The sequence below is a fragment of the Ailuropoda melanoleuca genome, chromosome 2 (assembly GCF_002007445.2).
Source record: "Ailuropoda melanoleuca isolate Jingjing chromosome 2, ASM200744v2, whole genome shotgun sequence".
In the NCBI taxonomy this organism is placed as follows: Eukaryota; Metazoa; Chordata; class Mammalia; order Carnivora; family Ursidae; genus Ailuropoda; species Ailuropoda melanoleuca.
Genome location: NC_048219.1, coordinates 35,962,804 through 35,983,499, shown reverse-complemented (window position 1 = coordinate 35,983,499; position 20,696 = coordinate 35,962,804). Strand labels below are relative to the sequence as shown.

Genomic DNA, 20,696 nt, shown 5'->3' with positions numbered 1-20,696 from the left:
AAATAATAATTAGTATTCTTGTTTTTCCATTCTGTCATCTTTACCTTTGAATTTCAGGTCAATTACTTAAAGTTATGAAGCATTTAAAAAGAATCTATACAAAGAAGAGACATGTGATCTCAATAAGGATTTTTATTTAGGGTAATAACAAAAATAATGTCATGAACTCATGCCAAAACAGCTGGGCTAGGTTTTTTAAATGTCTGTGGAAGTACACTGAATAAAATACATGGACAAAAGAATGAAATGAGGGAAATGCACATCTTATCAAGGACTTATTTAAGTAGTTCAAAGTAGCTGGATCATATAATGGTGAAGCAGTCACAGAAGCTGGAAAGGCAGGTCAAAGATATCTTTTGAAGGACTTTGAATATTATGATAAGGGGTTTTGATTATTCCATTAGTGAGTATCCTTCTTTGTTATACTTAAATTTCATTTTAAAACAAAATAAATAATATCTTTTTAAAAAGGTGCAGGGGCGTCTGGGTAGCTCAGTCAGTTACTCTTGATTTCGGCTCAGGTCATGATCTCAGGATCATGAGACTGAGCCCTGTGCTGGGCTCTCCCACTCAGCCCAGAGAGATTCAGGATTCTCTCTCTCCCTCTGCACTTCCCACCCCCACTGCTTGCCTGCATGCAAATGAATGCTCTCTCTAAATGAATAAAATCTTAAAAAAATATACATAGATAACCTAAATAGGTACTGATAAAGCATTTGACAAAATACAATGTCAAATTGTGATTTAAAAGGAACACGCTTGTATCAAATCAGAAATGGAAAGGAATTTCCGTGACTTGATAAAGGGCATGTATGAAAAACCTACGTAATACTAAGGTGTTATTATTTAATCATTCAACACCAAATGGCTTCTCTCTGAGACTGGGGACCAAAAAAAAAAAAAAAAAAGAGAGAGAGAGAGAGACAGAGAGAGGAAAATGAAGGAAGGAAGGAGGATAAAGGTCATAAACATTGAAAAGGAAGAAATAAAACTTCCTATACACAGATGAAATGATCAATTACCTCTAGAAAATGCTAAGGAATCAACAAAAAACCACTAGAACTAGTAGGTTAGTTTAGCGTGATTATAGGTTACAAGGTCAATATGCAAATACATGAAAATCAATTGTATTTCTATATACTAGCAACAAATAAGAATGAAACGAATACAAAATACACAGGAATACACTTAACTGAATGGAAAAGTTCTACACTGAAAGTTATGAAACATTTCAGAAAAAACAATTAAATGGAGAGATATTGCATTCATAATTTGGAAGACTCAGTATTGTCAAGATGTCTAGCCTCCCTAAATTAAACTATAGATTCAATACAATCTCGATCAAAATCCCAGCAGCCTTTTTTTTTAAAGAAAATAGAAATTTACAAGTTGGTTCTAAGATTCATATGGAAACTCAAAGGACCTAGAATAGCTGTGACAATTTTCAAAAATAAGAAAAAAAACGAGGATGTAGTGCTACCTGAATTTAAGACTTGCTATAAAGATATGGTAATCAAGACAGCATGGTAATGGCATCAACAATAGGCAGATTAATAGAAGAGGAATAAGAGTCCAAAAACAGACACACAGTTATAGGGTAATTTCATTTTTCACAAAGGTGCAAAGGAAGTCAATGAGGGGAAAAAAGTCTTTTCAACAAATGGTGCTGTATCAACTATGAACTCATATGGAAAAAAAAATCCATTAACCTTTATCTCACAGCACACACAAAAATTAATTCAAGATGGACCACAGAACTAAATATAAAAGCTAAAACTATAAAGTTTTTTGGAGAAAATATAGGATAATATTATTGTAATTATTGGAGGTAAGCAAAGATTCTTAGGACAGTAACTATAAAAGAGAACATGAATAAATAATGATCTCACCAAAACTAAGAATGTCTATAAAAAGGCCTACAACCTGATTAAAAATGGGGAAAAGACTTAGACACTTTATAAAAGAATCTACCTGAATGGCTGCTAAAGAAGAAAAATGCTCAACTTCATCAGTCATCAAGGAAATGTAAAATTAAAGCCACAATGAGGAACTATTACAAACCCACCAGAGCAGCTAAGGTTGTGGAACAACCAGAACGCTCATACACTGCTGGTGGGAATGGTTAATGGCCCAACTATTTGGGGAAAAAAGGGCTGGCAGATTCTTTTTAAGTCAAACACACAACTACCCTGTGTCCCACTAATTTACTATTAATATATACCCAAAAAAGGGAAAATATTTGTCCTCAGAAAGGCCTGCCACACAAATGTTCCTAGCAACTGTATTCAAAACTGTGCAAAAAATCCAAACGTCCACCCACAGGTAAACCAATAAATCAACTGTGGTAGTTATACAATGTAATATTTTTCAGCAACAAAAAGGAACAAACTACTAATACATGGAACGGCATAGATGAATCACAGACATGCAAAGTCAAAGATGCTGGACACAAAAGACTACATACCATATGATCCCATATATATGAAGTTCTAGAACAGGAAAAACTCATGAAAGGGGAAAAAAAAAATCAATGCAGCATTTGCCTCCCAGGATGGGAGAGGTTCCAATGGGAAAGTATATGAGAAAAGTTTCTGGGGAGAGAGAAATGATAGATGTCTGGATTACTGAGGTGTATACAGTTGTCAAAATTGTACAGAGAAGATCTGTGCATTTCATTTTTTGTAAATTTTGCCCCTCCCCCTCAACTACAAAAAGAATAATTGCATAAGGGTGGACACCTGGAGGTGTAGGTGACCCACAAATGACCGAGTGTTGGCCACTGCTGAACTATGTGATGGCTACACAGGATTTCATTACATCATTCTGCTTACTTCATACATGCCAAAAAATATCCTTAACAAGAGTTGTTGGTTTTGTTTTTTTTAAAGGAGGAAAACCACATATGGGTATACTTCCTAGGTTAGATTTTCCTTATAGGATACCTTCTGATTTTTAACCCTCAAATGTCATAGGATCTACATATACTCTCAATAAGGCATTTTTCAGTACGTGTTTATATAGGAAAAATTTGTATCTACAACCCCAACACAAAGTAAAACACTTTAAACAAAAATGTCCCAAGCATATTCCAAGTACAGAGTCGTAGGGTGACATTTTGAACCCAGACTCAGTAGCAACAAGGAGGATGTGCAGTTTGGATGCTGGTGGAGTGAACGGAAACCATGTTATTGCACACAGTGCAACTGTGTCAGCAATCATACTATTTGGTGATTGTGAAGCGCTAGGAGACGCGTCACATCCTAACACGACTGCAATTATTTTTATTGCGTTTCACTAATATTTTAGAAAATTGGGGGAGGGAGGATTGGGGTTGATGTGTAATGCATAAATTCTCCTCACTTAAAATAATGAGAAATAGGCGCATGGCTACTCTTTGGGGTGGAACATCTGATTTTCACTTTGGGTTACTGATTTTAGGCCTACCTCTTAAAAACTAATTAAAACACACATATACAACCACATTTTGGATGAGTTTAAGCAGCTGTCTGACATTGTTAGTAGGTCAAACCTGGAATAAATTTCATTAACACTTTTTTTTCAGGCTTCGTGCCTTAAGATTGCAATAGATTTCCATTGTGCAAATGGAGCAAAATATAGACATTTAAGTTATATGTTGAGGTTGACATAAGGATAACCTTGATAATCTAAGAGCGTATCTTTGGCACCTGGGTGGCTCAGTCGGTTCAGTGTCTGCCTTCAGCTCAGGTCATGATCTCAGGGTCCTGGGACTGAGCCCCAGGTGGAGTTCCCTGCTCAGCGGGGAGCCTGCTTCTTCCCCTGTCCTCCCCCTCCTTGCTCTCTCTCTCTCAAACAGATAAATAAAATCTTTAAAAAAAAAAAAAAAAGCATATCTTTCTCGACTGCATTTCAGTACAGTCACTATGACGGCAATGAGTAGGACTGGAAGGAAGTAGAGAAGAAACTGGAAAAAGCAGGAACAGAGGCCTGGAAAACCACCCTAATATGTTACGTAAGAGCTGAGGGAAAACTGCAGGAAGGAGTCTTGCTAAAAACCAATTATTCTTTCCAGGTGGCAACTTTCTTCCCCAGCGTACGTTCCTATCCCTGCTTTTTATATTCTTTCCACAGTAATCTCTCTTCGATTATCCTCATTTTTACTTTCTGCTTCTATGGCACTTTCTCTTTCATGTACTTTATCTCTGATTTTAAGATAATGCGGCTCACTGTAGCAATCACACGTAAAGCTTTTGCAGAGTGATAATGAGGACTGCAATAATAAAAATTAAATGACTGTCATTCCTCCAAAAGATCAGTAAGAATACAGACTTTTAGCCTAAATATTTCAGCAGTATAAAGACAATGAAGTGTGACTAAATAATTCAAAACTCTTCCCCCAACAAGCCATGGACAGAAACCCAAAATGGCAGCACTAGAGCTACAGGACTTCACGGTGGGAAACAGACAAGAATGAGGCCACCCAGTATGGGCTGGGTTTTACAGAGTATTTCCTGCAGCCTGAAAATAAAACCTTTTTACAATGGTATTGAGGAGGAAAGCTCCTAACATATGAAGTTCAGAGACATTCTCAAATTGGGCAAGAAAAACCTCAAAAAAGGAATATTTTTCTTCTCTGATTCTTGAGGGATGGCTATAATTTCACTGAATGCATTCATCTTTTATTGAATTCAAAGTTGCATTCAATTTTAAGACGACAGCAAGAGTAACAAGGTATTGTATTGTGAGAAGCTATCTCAGTTTGAACTAGTACCAGACTAACTGCGGTAATCCAGATCTACGAAACTACAAAATGATGAGAAATTTACTTCCTACTTTTTAAGTTAAGCTCTATGCCCAATGTGGGGCTTGAGCTCATGACCCTGAGCTCAAGAGTGGCACGCTCTACCGACTGAGCCAGCCAGGCGCCCCCACCTACCACTTTTCAGAATCATTATTAATCCAGAATGAAATAACTTAAGAACATAGCCTTTAGAGTCAGGAAAGGTAGTGTTTGCAGGCTGATTCTACCCCTTCACAGCTCAGTTTCCTTATCTGTCAAATGGGGATTAAAATAGCTCCCACTTTCATAGGTTTGTTGTAAAAGTCAGGAGAATGCATGTAAGGAATTTAGCACTGATTTGAAAATCTTAAGTATTCAGTGTGAGCTCAATTCCTAGTACGGCTTTCCTACCCCCAAATTTCTCTTAACGAGTCCATTGTTTTGTAACTCACATTGGATATCACACAGTGGGCGAGAGAGAACTTAACAAGACACAGACAGCTATTGATTATATGCTGGAATAACCAGGGGCTGCACTTTGAAGAAAGGAAAAATGTTACACACACAGCAGAGACCCCATGACTAAAGTTTTATGTGTGAGGCTGACCCCTCAGCCAGCAGCACATTCTTCTGTTGACTTTCAGAGTCATGAAGTAGGCTGTCAACTATTTTTAGAGTCCCCAAATGGGGTCACTTTCACTTTGCATATGGGAAGGTCATACTCAGGATCTGCTAACAGTATTTATTTTTGTCAGGCTTAATCAACCAATTTTTAACAAGTGCCTTGAGACATAACAGACATATAGCACATTACTTATTTAAAATGTCAAGTATGTTTTAACACTTATGAAACCATTGCCACAATAAAAAATTAGGTCGATCGATTGATTCTTGCACTTTTAGCTATTATAAAATACCTATCTCTTAATAAAACTAGGGAAAATCATTTTATTGCAGTTTTGCCAATCTTTTAGTCTTCTTTCTGCTCCTCAAACTAGAGTTTCTACAATGGGATATTTTATTACATGAGGTCTCTTAGGACATAATTATGGCATTAAGAAGCACACTTTATAAAATTACATTCATGTATGGTAATAATCTAAGAGCTGATCTAAGATGACAGATGCTTTTGAAGATCAGAAAGAATCTTATCTGCAGACACACAAAAGCTAGTGATTTGTTTACTGTTATCCTGCGCTTCTAAATCACATTGAAGTCTTCCAAAAGATCTCAAGAATAATTCACTGGCAAGAAGCAGAGAGTGAAGAGTAGGTGCTGAGACTGGGGTGCTGTATAGAGCCCCAAGATGGGAGCTTTGTCCTGACGCAGCTCCATGGACCTGTGCCAGATACTGACATTTTATGGCTTCAGGTTTTTTTTCTCTTATAAAATAAACGTAACAAGACAATAAGATCTGAGTTTACCTGTGGCTCTATGTCGTCATCCCTGGCAAATACGGGAAGCCTTCCTGCTTTTTATTTGTAGTGGTTCTTAAGTAAACATATTAGACGCATGTAAAATAATAACATTTAACTTTGATTATTCTGCAGGTCAGTGTTTCAAAGGCAATGTGCGGCCTCAACCTTGCAGGGTGCAGGAGGCAGACGAGACTCGGCTCCCGATGCTAGCCCCATCACTGGTACCGGCTCGTGCCACCCACACTCCTTTTTCCAGCTGCTTTTGTAACCTGACGAATCACTCCAATTCCCCACGCAACATTATCTACTCTCTCATCCCACACTTGCACCATAGGGAAGATTATAAATAAATCCTATATTCATATGACAGCACCATGCCCAGGCCTGTGTATTTTCTGGGACTAATTGCTCAGGGAAAGCCAATACTCTGGTGCAGGTCTCATTGCAGTCTACGTGGTAATTATATGCTAATGCCTTTTGAAATTAATTCAGAACCCCCCACACCAGCATCGCAGTAAAGGGTAAAGAAGCTGAGATTTAATCACATTGTCTTCTGGGGGTTTAATTTAAGATTTCTTTTATACATGAACTGGGCCATCGATGGACAGAACTCACTGGCTGTTCCTGCACTGTTAACCAAGCAGTTCCAAAGCAACGAAACTGCTGGCCAATGGCTTGCGGAAAATCGGTTATGGACAGGCTCTCGGGAAGAAGTAGGGCTTCTGACTTCAAAGAAGCCACAATGCATGTTCGACCGTGCTCTTTTCTACGTCCTATAAATTAGCCTCATCTTAGGCCCTAAAATAAGTCAGATCCACTATAAATAAAAGGAGGCTCCGAGCAGAGTAAGAACATGAAAATAGCAACAAAGCCGTCCTGAGAAATAATAGGAATAAATGGTGGAGTTGTAAAAACAATCAAGACACGGATAACTTGACCTCGTAGAGAAGCCACAAAACTAAATGGAGTGTGGGTGAGTAATATACAAGATACAATATACAAGATTTCCTCTGGCCCAGAAATCTAGAAAGCATAGTCTAAAAGCCCCCTATAAAAGCCTCCCACCCAATGCAGTGTCCTTCTACAATCTAACGCGTTGCAATAGCCAAAGAACGGCTATTTTAACATGGGCTTGTAGCTTTCCTGGTACTCATCATTACATCAATCTCCTATTCTCTGTTCAAAAGGACATTGGATTTGATACCATGCGATATACAAATTCCTCACATATCATAGAGGAATAATTAAAATTTTTTCTCAGTTATAAAAAGAAACGAAGGAAATGCTTCCCACACAAATTTTTTCCCATCATCCCTGACCTAGAGCTAAAAGTCACATGAAAAGATGGGTTATAACTGCTTAAGAATCCAGTCTATACATTTTTCTGTTCTCTCAGTTTTTCAAGATGCTACATGGAGCTATCAAGGAAGATGACAGCTTCCCTTTGGGACACACTTTCAGAGACAAATGTATTCATACAAACAAACTAAAAAAAACTCCAAATACACAAATCCACATGAAAATACCATTTTACAAATAATATCAGCTCAAATGTATTACTTTGCACCAGATACTAGGGCAAAATCGGACCTATCTCTCTCATTACTGCTCAGAACACCCTCTAACATTAATGCTATACAATCACTAGACTGTAAGCTCTGTGAGAACAGGGACCATGGATTTTGTTCACCAATGTAAAATCAGCACCTTGTTCATACACTGCTTCCTACATGACAGGTGCATGGCAAGATACTTGCTGAATAAGTAATTTTCATTTGATAAAGGAGGCAACTGAGGATTAGAGAAGATAAGTAACTAGCCAAAGATATGGGAGGCTAGAATGTATGTTGCAACATATTTACATCTTTTTTTTTTTTTAGACAAGAGAATCAATGGGGAGTGGAGGAGGATCAACTTATTGCCATGTTTGATCTTGCTCTTTCCATCTCCACAAGAAGATAAAGTTGCTGAATAGCAACAAAAGAGCCAAATTCGGAAAGTCAAAAAAAAAAAAAAAAGTAGATGGGGTCCAACATGGCAGGATGTTAACATCCTTTTTCAGATAAGAGAGCTCTTCCAGCTTCTCACCTAGAAAACAGAGACCTCAATTTTCTGTCTAGGAGGGAGGAAACGTGATCTAATCAACAGTCAACTATGTGCAGGGCACTGCGTTAATTAAGCCCCTTCTGAAATGCAACTATAACTGAAAGAACAGGGATAAGTGAAAGCAGCTCTTCCGAGTTCCGCGCTGACAGCTCTGTCCGCAGTGTAGACTTCTGTGTATGGACTGTAACACGCCCTCACTGCTCTGCAGTCACTGCTCATTTGTTAGCCACATCTAACACAATATCAGGCAGAGAAATAAAATACCAGCGCTCCTGTTGGTCTAGATCCCATGGGCCACTTATTTCATCTTGAGTCTTAGCAGTATAGAGAGAACAGAACTAGAATCTTCCTGTTCTAAATTACAGCCTTTGGAACACTTTCATACACCACGCAAGACAGGAAGTCCATGTCTAGGTCCATATAACACAACACAGTAACTACATAAACATGATTTCTTAAAGACTAGAGCATGATAAATCAGGATTCTCATGGATCTAAGCAAATGTACCGCGGGGAACACAGTACACTTCAGTGGTTAGGGCATGAATCTTGGAGTCCGGCAAGCCTGGCTTCTTATAGAAACTTGGTAACTTACTTCTTTAACATTAGACAAGTGACTTACGCAGTTTTCTTATCCATAAAATGGGGATAGTACGAGTACTTACCAGATAGGTCTCTTAAGAACACTGAATACAAATGTGTGAGCATATTGGTAAAGTACCAGTAATAGCTCCGTAAATTAGTTTTCACTTTCACCTTGATGACCACCACCATCACTTTAGTCTCATCCCTGAAGAAGTCTCCAAGCATCAACCAAAGGAAATAAACTTGAGGGGCGCCTGGGTGGCACAGCGGTTGGGCGTCTGCCTTCGGCTCAGGGCGTGATCCCGGCGTTATGGGATCGACCCACATCAGGCTCCTCTGCTATGAGCCTGCTTCTTCCTCTCCCACTCCCCCTGCTTGTTGTTCCCTCTCTCGCTGGCTGTCTCTATCTCTGTCAAAATAAATAAAATCTTTAAAAAAAAAAAAAAAAGAAATAAACTTGAAGTGATGAACTGTATTGGTTAACACGTACAGCTGGCTTTGAGTTGTACGTATTTAATGGTTATGCTGGTCACTGCTACTACCCAAAGTGGGTCCCTTTCATGATGCCATATTACAAAAGAACAAGGAAAAGTAATTCCAGAAGTGATCTCTTTGTGGAAACGGCTTTAAGAGAGGGAGAAACTACTGAGGCTTGGGAGAGAGGCGTGATGCTAATGGTCTCACAGTGGTGTCTGACCAGTTTGGGCTGTATTTATTATGAAGCAAAACAGATTATGGGTGACTGAATTCTATTCTGAGTCAAAGTCTGATGAAATCATAAAATGCAAAGTCAGTAACACTCATTTTAAGTGAGCAGTCTGATACTCATTGTCTCTGTTATTTCTGGACCTTTAAATGTCCAAGTGTTGGAGCATTTTATCCAAGAGGCTGCAGAGTGCACTGGTTAACAAAAGCTAAGTTGAACTGCCTGATACTGAATCCCAGCGCCATCGTTTACTTTGTGACCCCACCAGTAAAAGAGGTTGCTGTGTCCGACACTGAGTATAGATTAGCTGCTGCTGCTGTTCGTCTGATTACTACATTTTTCATTTTGCAGTGCAACAATCTTTTCATGTCTGTTTCCTTCCTCTAGACTGTGAGCTCTCTGAATGAAGGGACTGGATGGATTCATCTTCCTTTCCGTGTCCAGTCCCAAGAGACACTCTAACAATGTTAGCTGAATGACAGACTGAAACAGCAAATGAACATCAAAGTAAGATCAACTCGGAACAGAAACCCTGACTTTGAGTTGAGGAAAACAGGAATAAGTAAGATTACTGATGAAATCATCTAGAGAGTAATTAGCAAAGGACCACCATCTCTAGTCCTCTCTTACTTCTATCCTATTCCTAAATAAGGAATCCATGTGGTCTTTTTTTTTTTTTTAAAGATTTTATTTATTTATTTGAGAGAGAGTGAGTGAGAGAGAGTTGCAAGCAGGGGGAAGGGCAAAGGGAGAAGCAGACTCCCCACTGATGCGTGATTCAATCCCAGGACCCTGGTATCATGACCTGAGAGAAGGCAGATGCTTAACCGACTGAGCCACCCAGATGCCCAGGCATCCATGTGGTCTTAACCCACATCACCAACTTCACAGACAGTAACCAAGTCTTGACAACCAGTTCACAAAGTTCTGTTGGTTCTGTTGGTTTTTTCCCAAAAAACTAAACGACAACAACAAAACCAAACTTCATACTTATGGTTTATTCTAAAGCTAAAGAGAATTTTGATAAATACTAGTAATAGATTAATACATAATTTAGTTTTGAACATTTTGGAATTTGTGTTAAGAACAAATCCTACTCTTTTAATAGGCTTTCATAAGATTTTAACTGAAGGGTCCCCAAATTATTTTGCAAGATTAGTTCTTACTCAAGCAGCAAATAACATTTGCAAGCGACAATATGATTTCGTTCTTCCTTTCGAAAATGATTTTGAAGAGTTGAAGAAAATATAATTTGTAACATTCCTTGCTGCCACCTCATTTTCCTGCAGACTATCCCCTTCACCCCTTCACCTTACTGAAAGAGAAACTAAAAATCTATGTGCCTCACCTCCAACAGTTCATCTCCAATACGCATCCGCCCGTCCGTGGCAGCAGGTCCTTCCGGGTTAATTCCCACCACAAATATGCTCATATGTGACCTGTCTTTATTACCAGCAAGGCTGAGTCCAAGTCCATTCTTATCCTTTTCAAGCTCAATAATGTGCAATTCTCCAGGCAGGTCTGCATATCTTTGCCTGATTTTTTCTATTGAAAAAAAGAAGGGTAAAAAAATTTAAATAGAGCACTTACATCTACATTACAAAAGCGTCCGCATGTCCCCCTTCTTACCATGCCACACTTTTTTGAGAATGAAGTAACTGAAGTGATTCATAGCCTTACCTATAGGTTACAGTTAATTATTCCATCTCCATTTAAAAAGTTTAGCTCACCAATAAAACCTTCTCTTATTGTTCAGGTTCACATTGGCCTAGACTTTCTGTGCATTGTTTTCTTACCCGTGACAGTCAACACAATGTGGTAGAAACCTGGCCTACCTACCCCCTCCAAAAACAGAGGGGGTGGGTGGGAAACAAAGGATATATACTGAGCATTAGCTCTGTGCCGATAAAGTGTTTGATCCTGGAGATATCATGCTGAACAAAACAGACATGGTTGCTATTCTCATGGACTTGCATTCCAGTAAGGAAAAAAATCAACAATTATTTCTACATAATTATTTCTTTACACTATACAAATGGTATAAAATAATATTTTACGTTAAGTGAATAAAACAAGGGGAATTAAGGATGTTGGTTTAGCTGTCAGATCTGAATTCAATACACAAACCAACCATTTACTCAATGTCCAATAATTAATACATTATTTTATTCTATGGAATTCCATTTCTTCATGTGTAAAATGGGCATGGTAATACCCACTTCATGGATGTTGGGAAAATGAATAATATACATGTTAAAGGACTTAACAGCTATCTCGAGGCTTATAGGTATTTTTTTAAAATTTTTATTATGTTATATAACATAATATTTTTATTATGTTATATGATATTATGTTATGTTATAAAATACCTATAATACTTATAGGTATTTTTGTAAAATTTTTATTATGTTATATATGTTATATTAGTCACCATACAGTACGTCCTTAGTTTTTGATGTAGTGTTCCATGATTCACTGTTTGTGTATAACACACAGTGCTCCATGCAATACATGCCCTCCTTAATACCCATCACCGGCCTATCCCAATCCCCCACCCCCTCCCCTCTGAAGCCCTTTTTTTTTTTTTTTAATTCAATCTTTTGTCTCTCCTTGTTACCTCTACTTTTTGGTTTAAATTACCTGTTTTAGGATTTGGCTGGGTATGCTTCACTTGTGCTGATTATGTGCAACAAAACCACACTGGCAGATCAGTGTGGGGAATGATACTGCTTTAAACATGCCTTGTCCCCCACAAAGCACTGGCTCAGGCCAGGTGTGTTTCTGGGGCTCAAAGGCTGACACCATCTACCATGGTATAATGCAATCATCTTATCAGTTGACTAACCGGTTGGTAGATTGTGACTATCCTGGAATTGTATGCTCAGTCTGATGCTCGACTTAGGTCCACCATCCTTATAGGGAACCTTGCAGATTCAAAGCTGAACTCAAATAATTAGTGTTAAAGGGGGATAGGGAGGCAAACAGCCTAGCCATTGTATCACTTTACCAGACCTAATAAACACTGCCTTAGGAGAGTAGATACATTTAAACTCATAAAAATACTTAAAAAAATTAACCATATAAATGGCTGCTGATTTTAGAAAGAGTATAAATCTGTTTGCTTTACAATGATTTTGAAAAGAATCTTAACTTTCATGGATAAAGCTTATTATTAATAATAAAGAATATGTTTAGCAAAATACAGTAAAATACAGGTCTTGCAATGTAACAAAACTGCCTTCTATATAGGAAAAAGATAAAGTCATATTAACACTGAAGTAAATAACCTCAAAGTGTTTTTGTTGGTCAACTACCAAGAACAAGACACTATGTGGGTATAATAACGAATAGAGACCTATAAGACACACATTACAAGATGCTTACATAATAACATAAGGGAAACAAAAAAAATACAATAAATATTAGACAACTACAATTATTTAAATAGAAGTTCCAATCACCACAAGGGCTGGTCACTGAGTAAATACTAATTTATTATGAATAAGGTCAGTGAATAAATACTAAATTAATTGTATGAGCCATAACTGCTTTTACAGTTTTAAGAAATGAGATTTCTAGAAGAGATTTCATGGAAGCAGCAGAATTTGAGAAGGGCTTTGAACAAGGTACAGAATTTAGTTATGGGAAGAAGAATCCTGTAGGTGGACTGGCAAGTGGAGAAGCATAAATGGTGGTGGAGCAAGGAGAAGAATGCAAGAGCCCACTCGGTTGCCAACTGAAAATTCTTTGGGTTAGTGGGTGGGTGATAAGAAATCTTAGTACGAGGTTTAGAGAGATTCCAACTGGGGGTTCTGCAGAAGTGCGCTGGGGCCCCCCAGGGATGGGCCTGAGAGGACACTTAATGTAAGACCTCTTTTCCCAGATTCAAGCAGAACACTTAATGCTTTCATCCACTTTGTTGGAGTTACAGGGTAAGACAGTTAAGAAATGCCACCACAGCTAAGAAAACAAAATAGAACAAAAATTTTAACACACCCCTCTCAGAAAATAATAAAACAGAAAGAGATTGTTTAAAAAAAGATATCGAAGACTTTAACACCACCACAAGTTCAAAGCAATAGATATAAGAGAACTATACATCAGACAGACAGAAAATACACACATCTGGGGAGGCATGCACAGAACAATTGCAGAAATAGACTATGTGTTGGGCCATAAAAGAAACATCAATAACTCCTACAGAATCAATGTCATGCAGGCTATGTCTTTGGACACAGTGCAATAAAACTCTGAAAAACTATAAATTAACAACAAAAAAAACCTTTAAAACTCCACGGTGTCTAGAACATTAATGTTAGTGAAAAGCCCAAGATTTTAAAGGGAAAGAACAAAGGAAATTAAGAAATACAGTACCAACAAATGAATAAAAATGATACTTAGATGTCAAACGTGAAGGATTCAACCAAAGCAGAACTTAGAAGGCTAGTTACAATTCTGAATGATTTTTTCAAAAAACAAGAAAAGTTAAACAATAATAAGCATTATACCCAAGAGATTAGAAAAAGGACTACCTAGCAAATGCAAAGAAAAAAGAGAAAATAGTAAAATAAGAGTAAGTTATTAATGAAAATAAAACCATCATCATCAATCAAAAACCAAACAATCCACAGAACAAAAACACTACAATAAGAATCAATTGAAAACATTAACAAGACAGATACTGCAAAAACGGATCAGGGAAAAAGAAACAGGTGAGAGAAATAAATTCTTGAACTAGAAAGGGGAAATAACCACAGACAGATCCATAAAATAAGATTACTGTAAATAGTGGATTGATATGATGTGCTGGCACACTTTAAAATCTAGAAGACATAAATTTCTCAAAATTTAAAATGTCATATTTTGTGTAAAAATAAATGTGAAACTGCAATAGACTAGTAATTATTAAAGAAAATGAAATGGTAGTCAAGGGTATTCCCTTTAAAAAAAAAAAACAAAACCCCCCACAGTTCTAGATATTTTTATTTTGAATTCTATCACATTTCAAGTTTTAATGAATTTTATCTATGTAAGCTATTCCAGAACATGGTGGGGTGGTGGAGTTATCCACTTCATATTTTGAAGGTGATATAATCCTGATTCTCCTTCCAAAAACAGAGACAAATAAAGAAAAGAAAATTACAGTCTTATTTAACTTAGGGTCACAGATTTAAAAATATTTTTTAAATAATTTGAGAGCATATTGAAAATATTAATTTCACCTCCATGATATAGTATTTGACCATTTTCTGACCTAAGAAACAGCAATTTTATATGATTCAACTTAAGAATATATTATAAATAAAGGCACATTCCAGGAATTCAAAGGTAGCTAAATATCAGGAATTTTTTCAAGGAAATTAGCACACTGATAAATTAAAGCAGAAAAGCTGGAAAATTATGTTAATAGATGGAGAAAAGCATTTGAGAAGGTACAATATCTATTTAAGATTTTTTTTAAACCCCAAACTGTTGGCAAACTAGAACAGAAGGTACTTTCTGGACTTAAACTGACAAACATAAAAATACAACAGGAAAAAATATGTGCATATTTAAAACAAAAAGGGAATCCATACACAGAGAAGCAGAAAAAGGTTAGCAACCTCAATAGAAATCTGGTCAAAAGATACAAAACTCAATAGGCTCCCAGACATATGAAGAAATGCTCAAGTTCATTAGCAAATATGGAAATGCAAATTACAGTGAGATACCAGTTTTCACTATGAGATTGGCAAATGTCTGAAAGCTACATCATGAAGCCTTAGTGGAAACGTGAGGAAGATGCCATAGGAATCCCCGCGCATTGCCGCTGGGAGTGCTGAACAGCACAGCCCTCTGGAGAACAGGCTGACACTACTTAATCAAATTAAGCATACACATATTCTACAAACCAGCAATTCCACTCTTGGGAATATTCTAACACATTCTCACACGGGTCTTAAGGGGATGTTATTGGAGACAGCAGGGCAGTTGGAGGTAATGTGGGTATCCGTCACTGGGAGAGAGGATAGATGAGATGTGGTGGATGGACATCACAGTGTCCCATCAGCAGGCAGACACAATTAATTGGAAGTAGTGACAAAGAGATTTCCAAACAGGGAGGAAAACAATGGGTCAATACCATTTATGTAATACCATTTATGCAAACTAAGATTACCGCATAAAAACCACAATACGCGTTTTGGAAGTGCATACTCAAAGTTAATTATGGTGGGTGGAAAAAAGGAATACAAGGGAGCAAATAAAACTAGTGAGGGATCCCCATCAGACTAACGATGGTGACGTGATATGAAGGATTATATTTAATTCCCTGCCCCTGGTGACTAAAAGAAGAAAGACGCTGAGAAAAACTTCGGTGTAGTATTAATATAAAAAGCCTTCCAGGTTTAAAACTTGTCTGACTTGTTCAACCTTCAGAGAAAGAAATTAACCTTCATGGCCGTTAACCATCTATGCAAGTGCTTAGATGTGTCAATGATTAATGGCAAGAGGGACCCTCCTTTGATAAATATGGCTCCATCACAGTTTGCACAACTCGCATTAACTCACCATTAACAAATGGTGAATCAACACGTTCTTGGGGCAGAATAGGAAGAGCAGAGGCTAAAGGGCGAGGATTCAGTCAATCCTAGCAGAGGCACGTATATCCCTGGTTCCTTTGACCACTGACGGAACCTCCACGAACAGCAGTTTCTTATTTGTAAAATGGGGTTGTTACCTTGAAAATGGATGTTAGCTAAAAATGCCTGAGGATACAGGGTCCAAATAATGTGAGGGGAAAAATATAGCCATGACTTAGTTTCCATGATTTTATTATGTTGAAGTTTTAAATTAGCCTAAGTTGGTGATAAAATGATTTCTTCTTTAAATTTGTCTATCGTGGGGTGCCTGGGTGGCACAGCGGTTAAGCGTCTGCCTTCGGCTCAGGGCATGATCCCGGCGTTCCGGTATCGAGCCCCACATCAGGCTCCTCTGCTATGAGCCTGCTTCTTCCTCTCCCACTCCCCTGCTTGTGTTCCCTCTCTCACTGGTTATCTCTATCTCTGTTGAATAAATAAATAAAATCTTTAAAAAAAAATAAATTTGTCTATCGTGAGGAAACTTGAGACTTGTGAAAGGAAGCAATGCCTGCCCCACAATGACATAAAGGAAGCAGTCACACAGTCCTCAATGGGAATCACTGGGGGAAGGGGCTAGCCTTACTGTGCCTCAGATTCTCTTCCCTGAGTTACTCGTTCTGAAGAGCCCTGGGACAACTTCTGCAGGTGCAGAGGAATACCACCACCGGGTCAAGCGTTTGTCCCATGCTACGTAGGCCACTGCGGTGCCTTTAAAATTGTGTGCTAATAAAGTGTGAAATTAAAACCTTTTTTTAACCAGCAAAAATGGGTTTATTTGGGAATAACAGAAAACTGCAATCAGGGACAAGCAAGTGATGGCAAAAACCATAGGCATGGCATTTCCCAGAATCAGAGACTTTCAATTCAGGGAAAACATACTAAGAAACTGTATAAAGCTACTTCTCTTACAGCAACCCCCCACCGTCACCCCCAGATTCCATTTTATAAATAAAAAGACTGAAGAAATAAAGATCTTGTATAAGGTTATGAAGCTAATTGATAGCTAGAAACTAAAGTCTTTTAACATATAGATAAATTCTTTCTCTACCAAATCGTGTTCAATTTCTCCAATAACATTTTTATTTTTTTTTAAAGATTTTATTTATTAGAAAGTGAGTGTGAGAGAGAGCACAAGCTGGGGGAGGGGCAGCAGCAGAAGGAGACTCCCTGCCGAGGGCTCAATCCCAGGACCCCCGGATCATGACCTGAGCCCAAGGCAGACCTTAACTGACTGAGCCAACCAGGCGCCCCTGATTATTGTTCTAACTGCCTGAATTTCTGCACTTTAGATTTATGGCTGATTTTTCTTTCCATTCTTCTATTAAAGTGGATTGAATTTTTGTGAATGGAAGAAATGAAATGATTTGACTTCTCTGTTTTTCTTCTCAACTCTGTGAGTAATACTTTTTGTTTAATTCCAGTCCTGGCATTCACCTAAGATCACAGACTCCAGAGCTGGACTCTCTGGTTTCAAATCCTGGCTTTACCCTTCACTAGTTGTGTAACTGTGTGTTACCTATCCGATCTGTGCCTTAGTTTCCTCATCTATAAAGTTGGAAATAACACCAATCTCATGGAGTTTTCATAAAGATTAAGTGAGTTAATAATGAAGTACTTAGAATGATATCTATTATTATTATACTTAAGTTTAGTTCTCATGTTTGTGTGTTTCAATTATTAATTTCTATTTATAGATCCATATGATATTATCATATTTATATCCTGGCAAAAGCATCTACAACACATAAGAGGGGAGCTTGCTTATTTGTTGTTATGTAAGATATAGCTTCTTTAAGTTGACTTATTTTCATTATTTGCTCTATTTGGTCTGGACTTTCACTTGAGATTTGCTCCTTACTACTGAAGTTCATATGCTGTTTTTTATGATTAGTTATGATTTTTTTCATGTTTTTACTTCTCAAATCTGCATGTACTCACCAACTCATAGAGAATTAAAAGTTGGTAACTGCATAAGAAAATTAGATTAGATTAAGAGATCTTTATTATAACATGATTATTTAAAAGTGGGATCCTTGTATTTAATGTAAAGAAAATGTATTTAACTATTTCCTCTGTATTATCGTTTGTTATTTAAAAATGGACGAGATAACTAAATGTTTCTGAAACTGTATCAGGTCATTATTCCAGTGGGTTGAACATTTTCTATTAAAATACTGGGCAGTGACTTGAATTAAGTTTCTTTCTTGGGAGAAAGGTTCTGTTACTTAGCAACACCTGGTATCCTGTGATGATAGGAAAACACCCTGAGATCACACTAGAGAAATCCTACTGGCTTTCCTGGACAAGGAAAAGGCATTGTTGCTTTGATACAGAATTACGAGCAACTTGAGATTCCTTTCTTCAGATAACACTGTCATGGGGCTAGAAAATCCATGTTTAAAACAAGCATGACTGTTCAGCCGAGTGGAAAAGACTGTTCTCTCTCTAGTTATTCTAGGCTGATGTTCATTCAGGGGAACTTAAATAAAGCGTGGTGCCCAAGAAGTAGTTTCCTTATATTCTAATGTGATTTGTATTTAGAAATGGAAGGGCATCTAGGTTATTTGGGATAGAAACTACTGCCACTTGACTAATACACTGTGAAAGTCAATGAAAATCAGTATAAAGGTTGGCTATTATTTGTCACAGATATTTCCAGAAAATACCAGGAATGGGGATAGTAAGAAACTGGATCAATGTAAACACTTGTAATATTTTGTTGCTGAAAGCTGGGACTTACATAATTTAAGCGGGTGTGTACATGTGCTTGTGTACAGGAAACAAAGTGTGGGTTCTATTTTCTTAAGTTCAGGGGAGAACCCCAATGGCTTCAAATAAAATAACACTCTTTACCCCACCTCTTCAACTGTATTTTTTGTGAAACTGAAGAAAAGATTTAAGAAGACCATTCTCTTTATACACTGTCTTCCCACTTATCCCCTTCCTCAGCTGGAGAAGTGCCCCTGGCTCAGCCACTGGTCACCCTGGAAAGGACTCCCAGTTGCCCCCAAAGCAAATACCAGGCAGCGTGGGGTCCCCTGCCGCAGAGTCACAAAGCTGACGCTGCAGAGCGGTTGGTGCTGACTCAGCTGGAGGAGCCCGACTACAACTTCTCAGATTCCGAATTAACAAGCTGGCATGCGGTGTCTCGACTGTTGAGAGATGAGGGTTCAGTTCTGCTTTCCCCGCAAAGACTAGCTTTGCTTTCCTCCTCCCCTTTTGAAAATCTAGCTCACCTTTTATTACTGCTGCAGAGTAGAAACAAGTAGTCATGGAAATGGCAGGAAACATCTGCGGTAGGGGAAGGAGGGGGGCGGCTGGGGAGGGTGGGAGCTAGAAGCAGAAGGCGGAGACTGAAATCCTAAAGTAACCTATTATACAGTCAAAACATTTCTTATTTAATCTGGAGGCATGATGGTGGAGCCAGAGATACCCTCCACATTCGATTAGTCTTGTAAAGGATGTATTTAAAGGCTGCCTTAAATTTTGGCATCTGTGAACTTTATGGTTGATGGTCATGATCACTACAGAAAAAAAATGTTTGTATTGCATGGGAGATTAATCTGTTCTTTACAGATCTAGCTGCCCGTGAGAGTCATAGTCTAAGGACCCTGTTAGAAAGAGAAGTTTACCCCATCACTAAACTTCACTTGGTGTCATTGGCTCCGAATCTCAGCTCGCAGAACCCAGTCATCATTCTATTTTATAGGCTCTCGGGTGATTTTTAGGGAGCCAGCCTCACAATTCTAAGGAGACTAGGCCTGGGAACCACTGTCTGAGCTCTTTTAGGGGGGGTCCTCATTATTTAAAATTCTACCAGTCTAAGACATAGTTGTGGTGTGATGAAGAAAGCACAGCACTTGGACTCAGCAGACTTGGCCCAAACACTGACCATGTCACCTTACCTCTCAGTCAGTCCACTAATGTGCAAATGGAGGAGTTTACAGAGGTGTAGGGACATGGCAAACTATGAGATGTTTCTTTCCTGTATGGAGGTATTATAAGGATTCTAAAGATAGTTTCTTTAAAGGAGGGGAAAACCTGAACTAATTCTTCTTCTTTAAAAATGTTAGTGGATGGGGCACCTGGGTGGCTCAGTCAGTTGGGCATCTGCCTTCAGCTCAGGCCATGATCCAGTCGGGATCCCTACTTAGCAGAGAGCCCACTTCTCCCTCTCCCTCTGCTGTTCCCCCTGCTTGTTCGCTCTCTCTCTGCCAAACAAATAAATAAAATCTTTAAAAAAAAAAAAAAAAAGAAAGAAAGAAAACAAATCCTCCTAACAATCCTATAAGGTATAATCATCCCATTGTACAGATGATGAAACTGAGGCTCACTGAAGTTATGGAACTTGCCCAAACTTGCATTTAGTAATTGGTGGACCTGGGGTTCAGATTCAGGTCTGCCTCACTCAAATCCCACGTGCATACCACAAAAGGAAGATAGAGATGTTTTCTTGTGTTCACATTTGGGAGAGTGGCAGAAGGGAAGTCTAAAAGCTGTCT

At 38.2% G+C, this 20,696-nt stretch overlaps 1 protein-coding gene across 8 annotated transcripts in view; it reads right to left on the bottom strand.

Annotated features, from left to right (window-relative positions):
* PATJ (PATJ crumbs cell polarity complex component) overlaps positions 1-20,696 on the bottom strand; it is a 341,090-nt gene that overhangs the window by 133,733 nt on the left and 186,661 nt on the right. For all 8 annotated transcript variants that reach the window (XR_004623211.1, XM_034653499.1, XM_034653506.1 and 5 more), the window contains one exon: positions 10,923-11,119. Coding sequence is in view for 7 of the 8 variants with exons in the window: in XM_034653499.1 (XP_034509390.1) it covers positions 10,923-11,119 (197 nt within the window). In the remaining variant the exon portion in view is untranslated. The remainder of the gene's footprint in view (positions 1-10,922; positions 11,120-20,696) is intronic.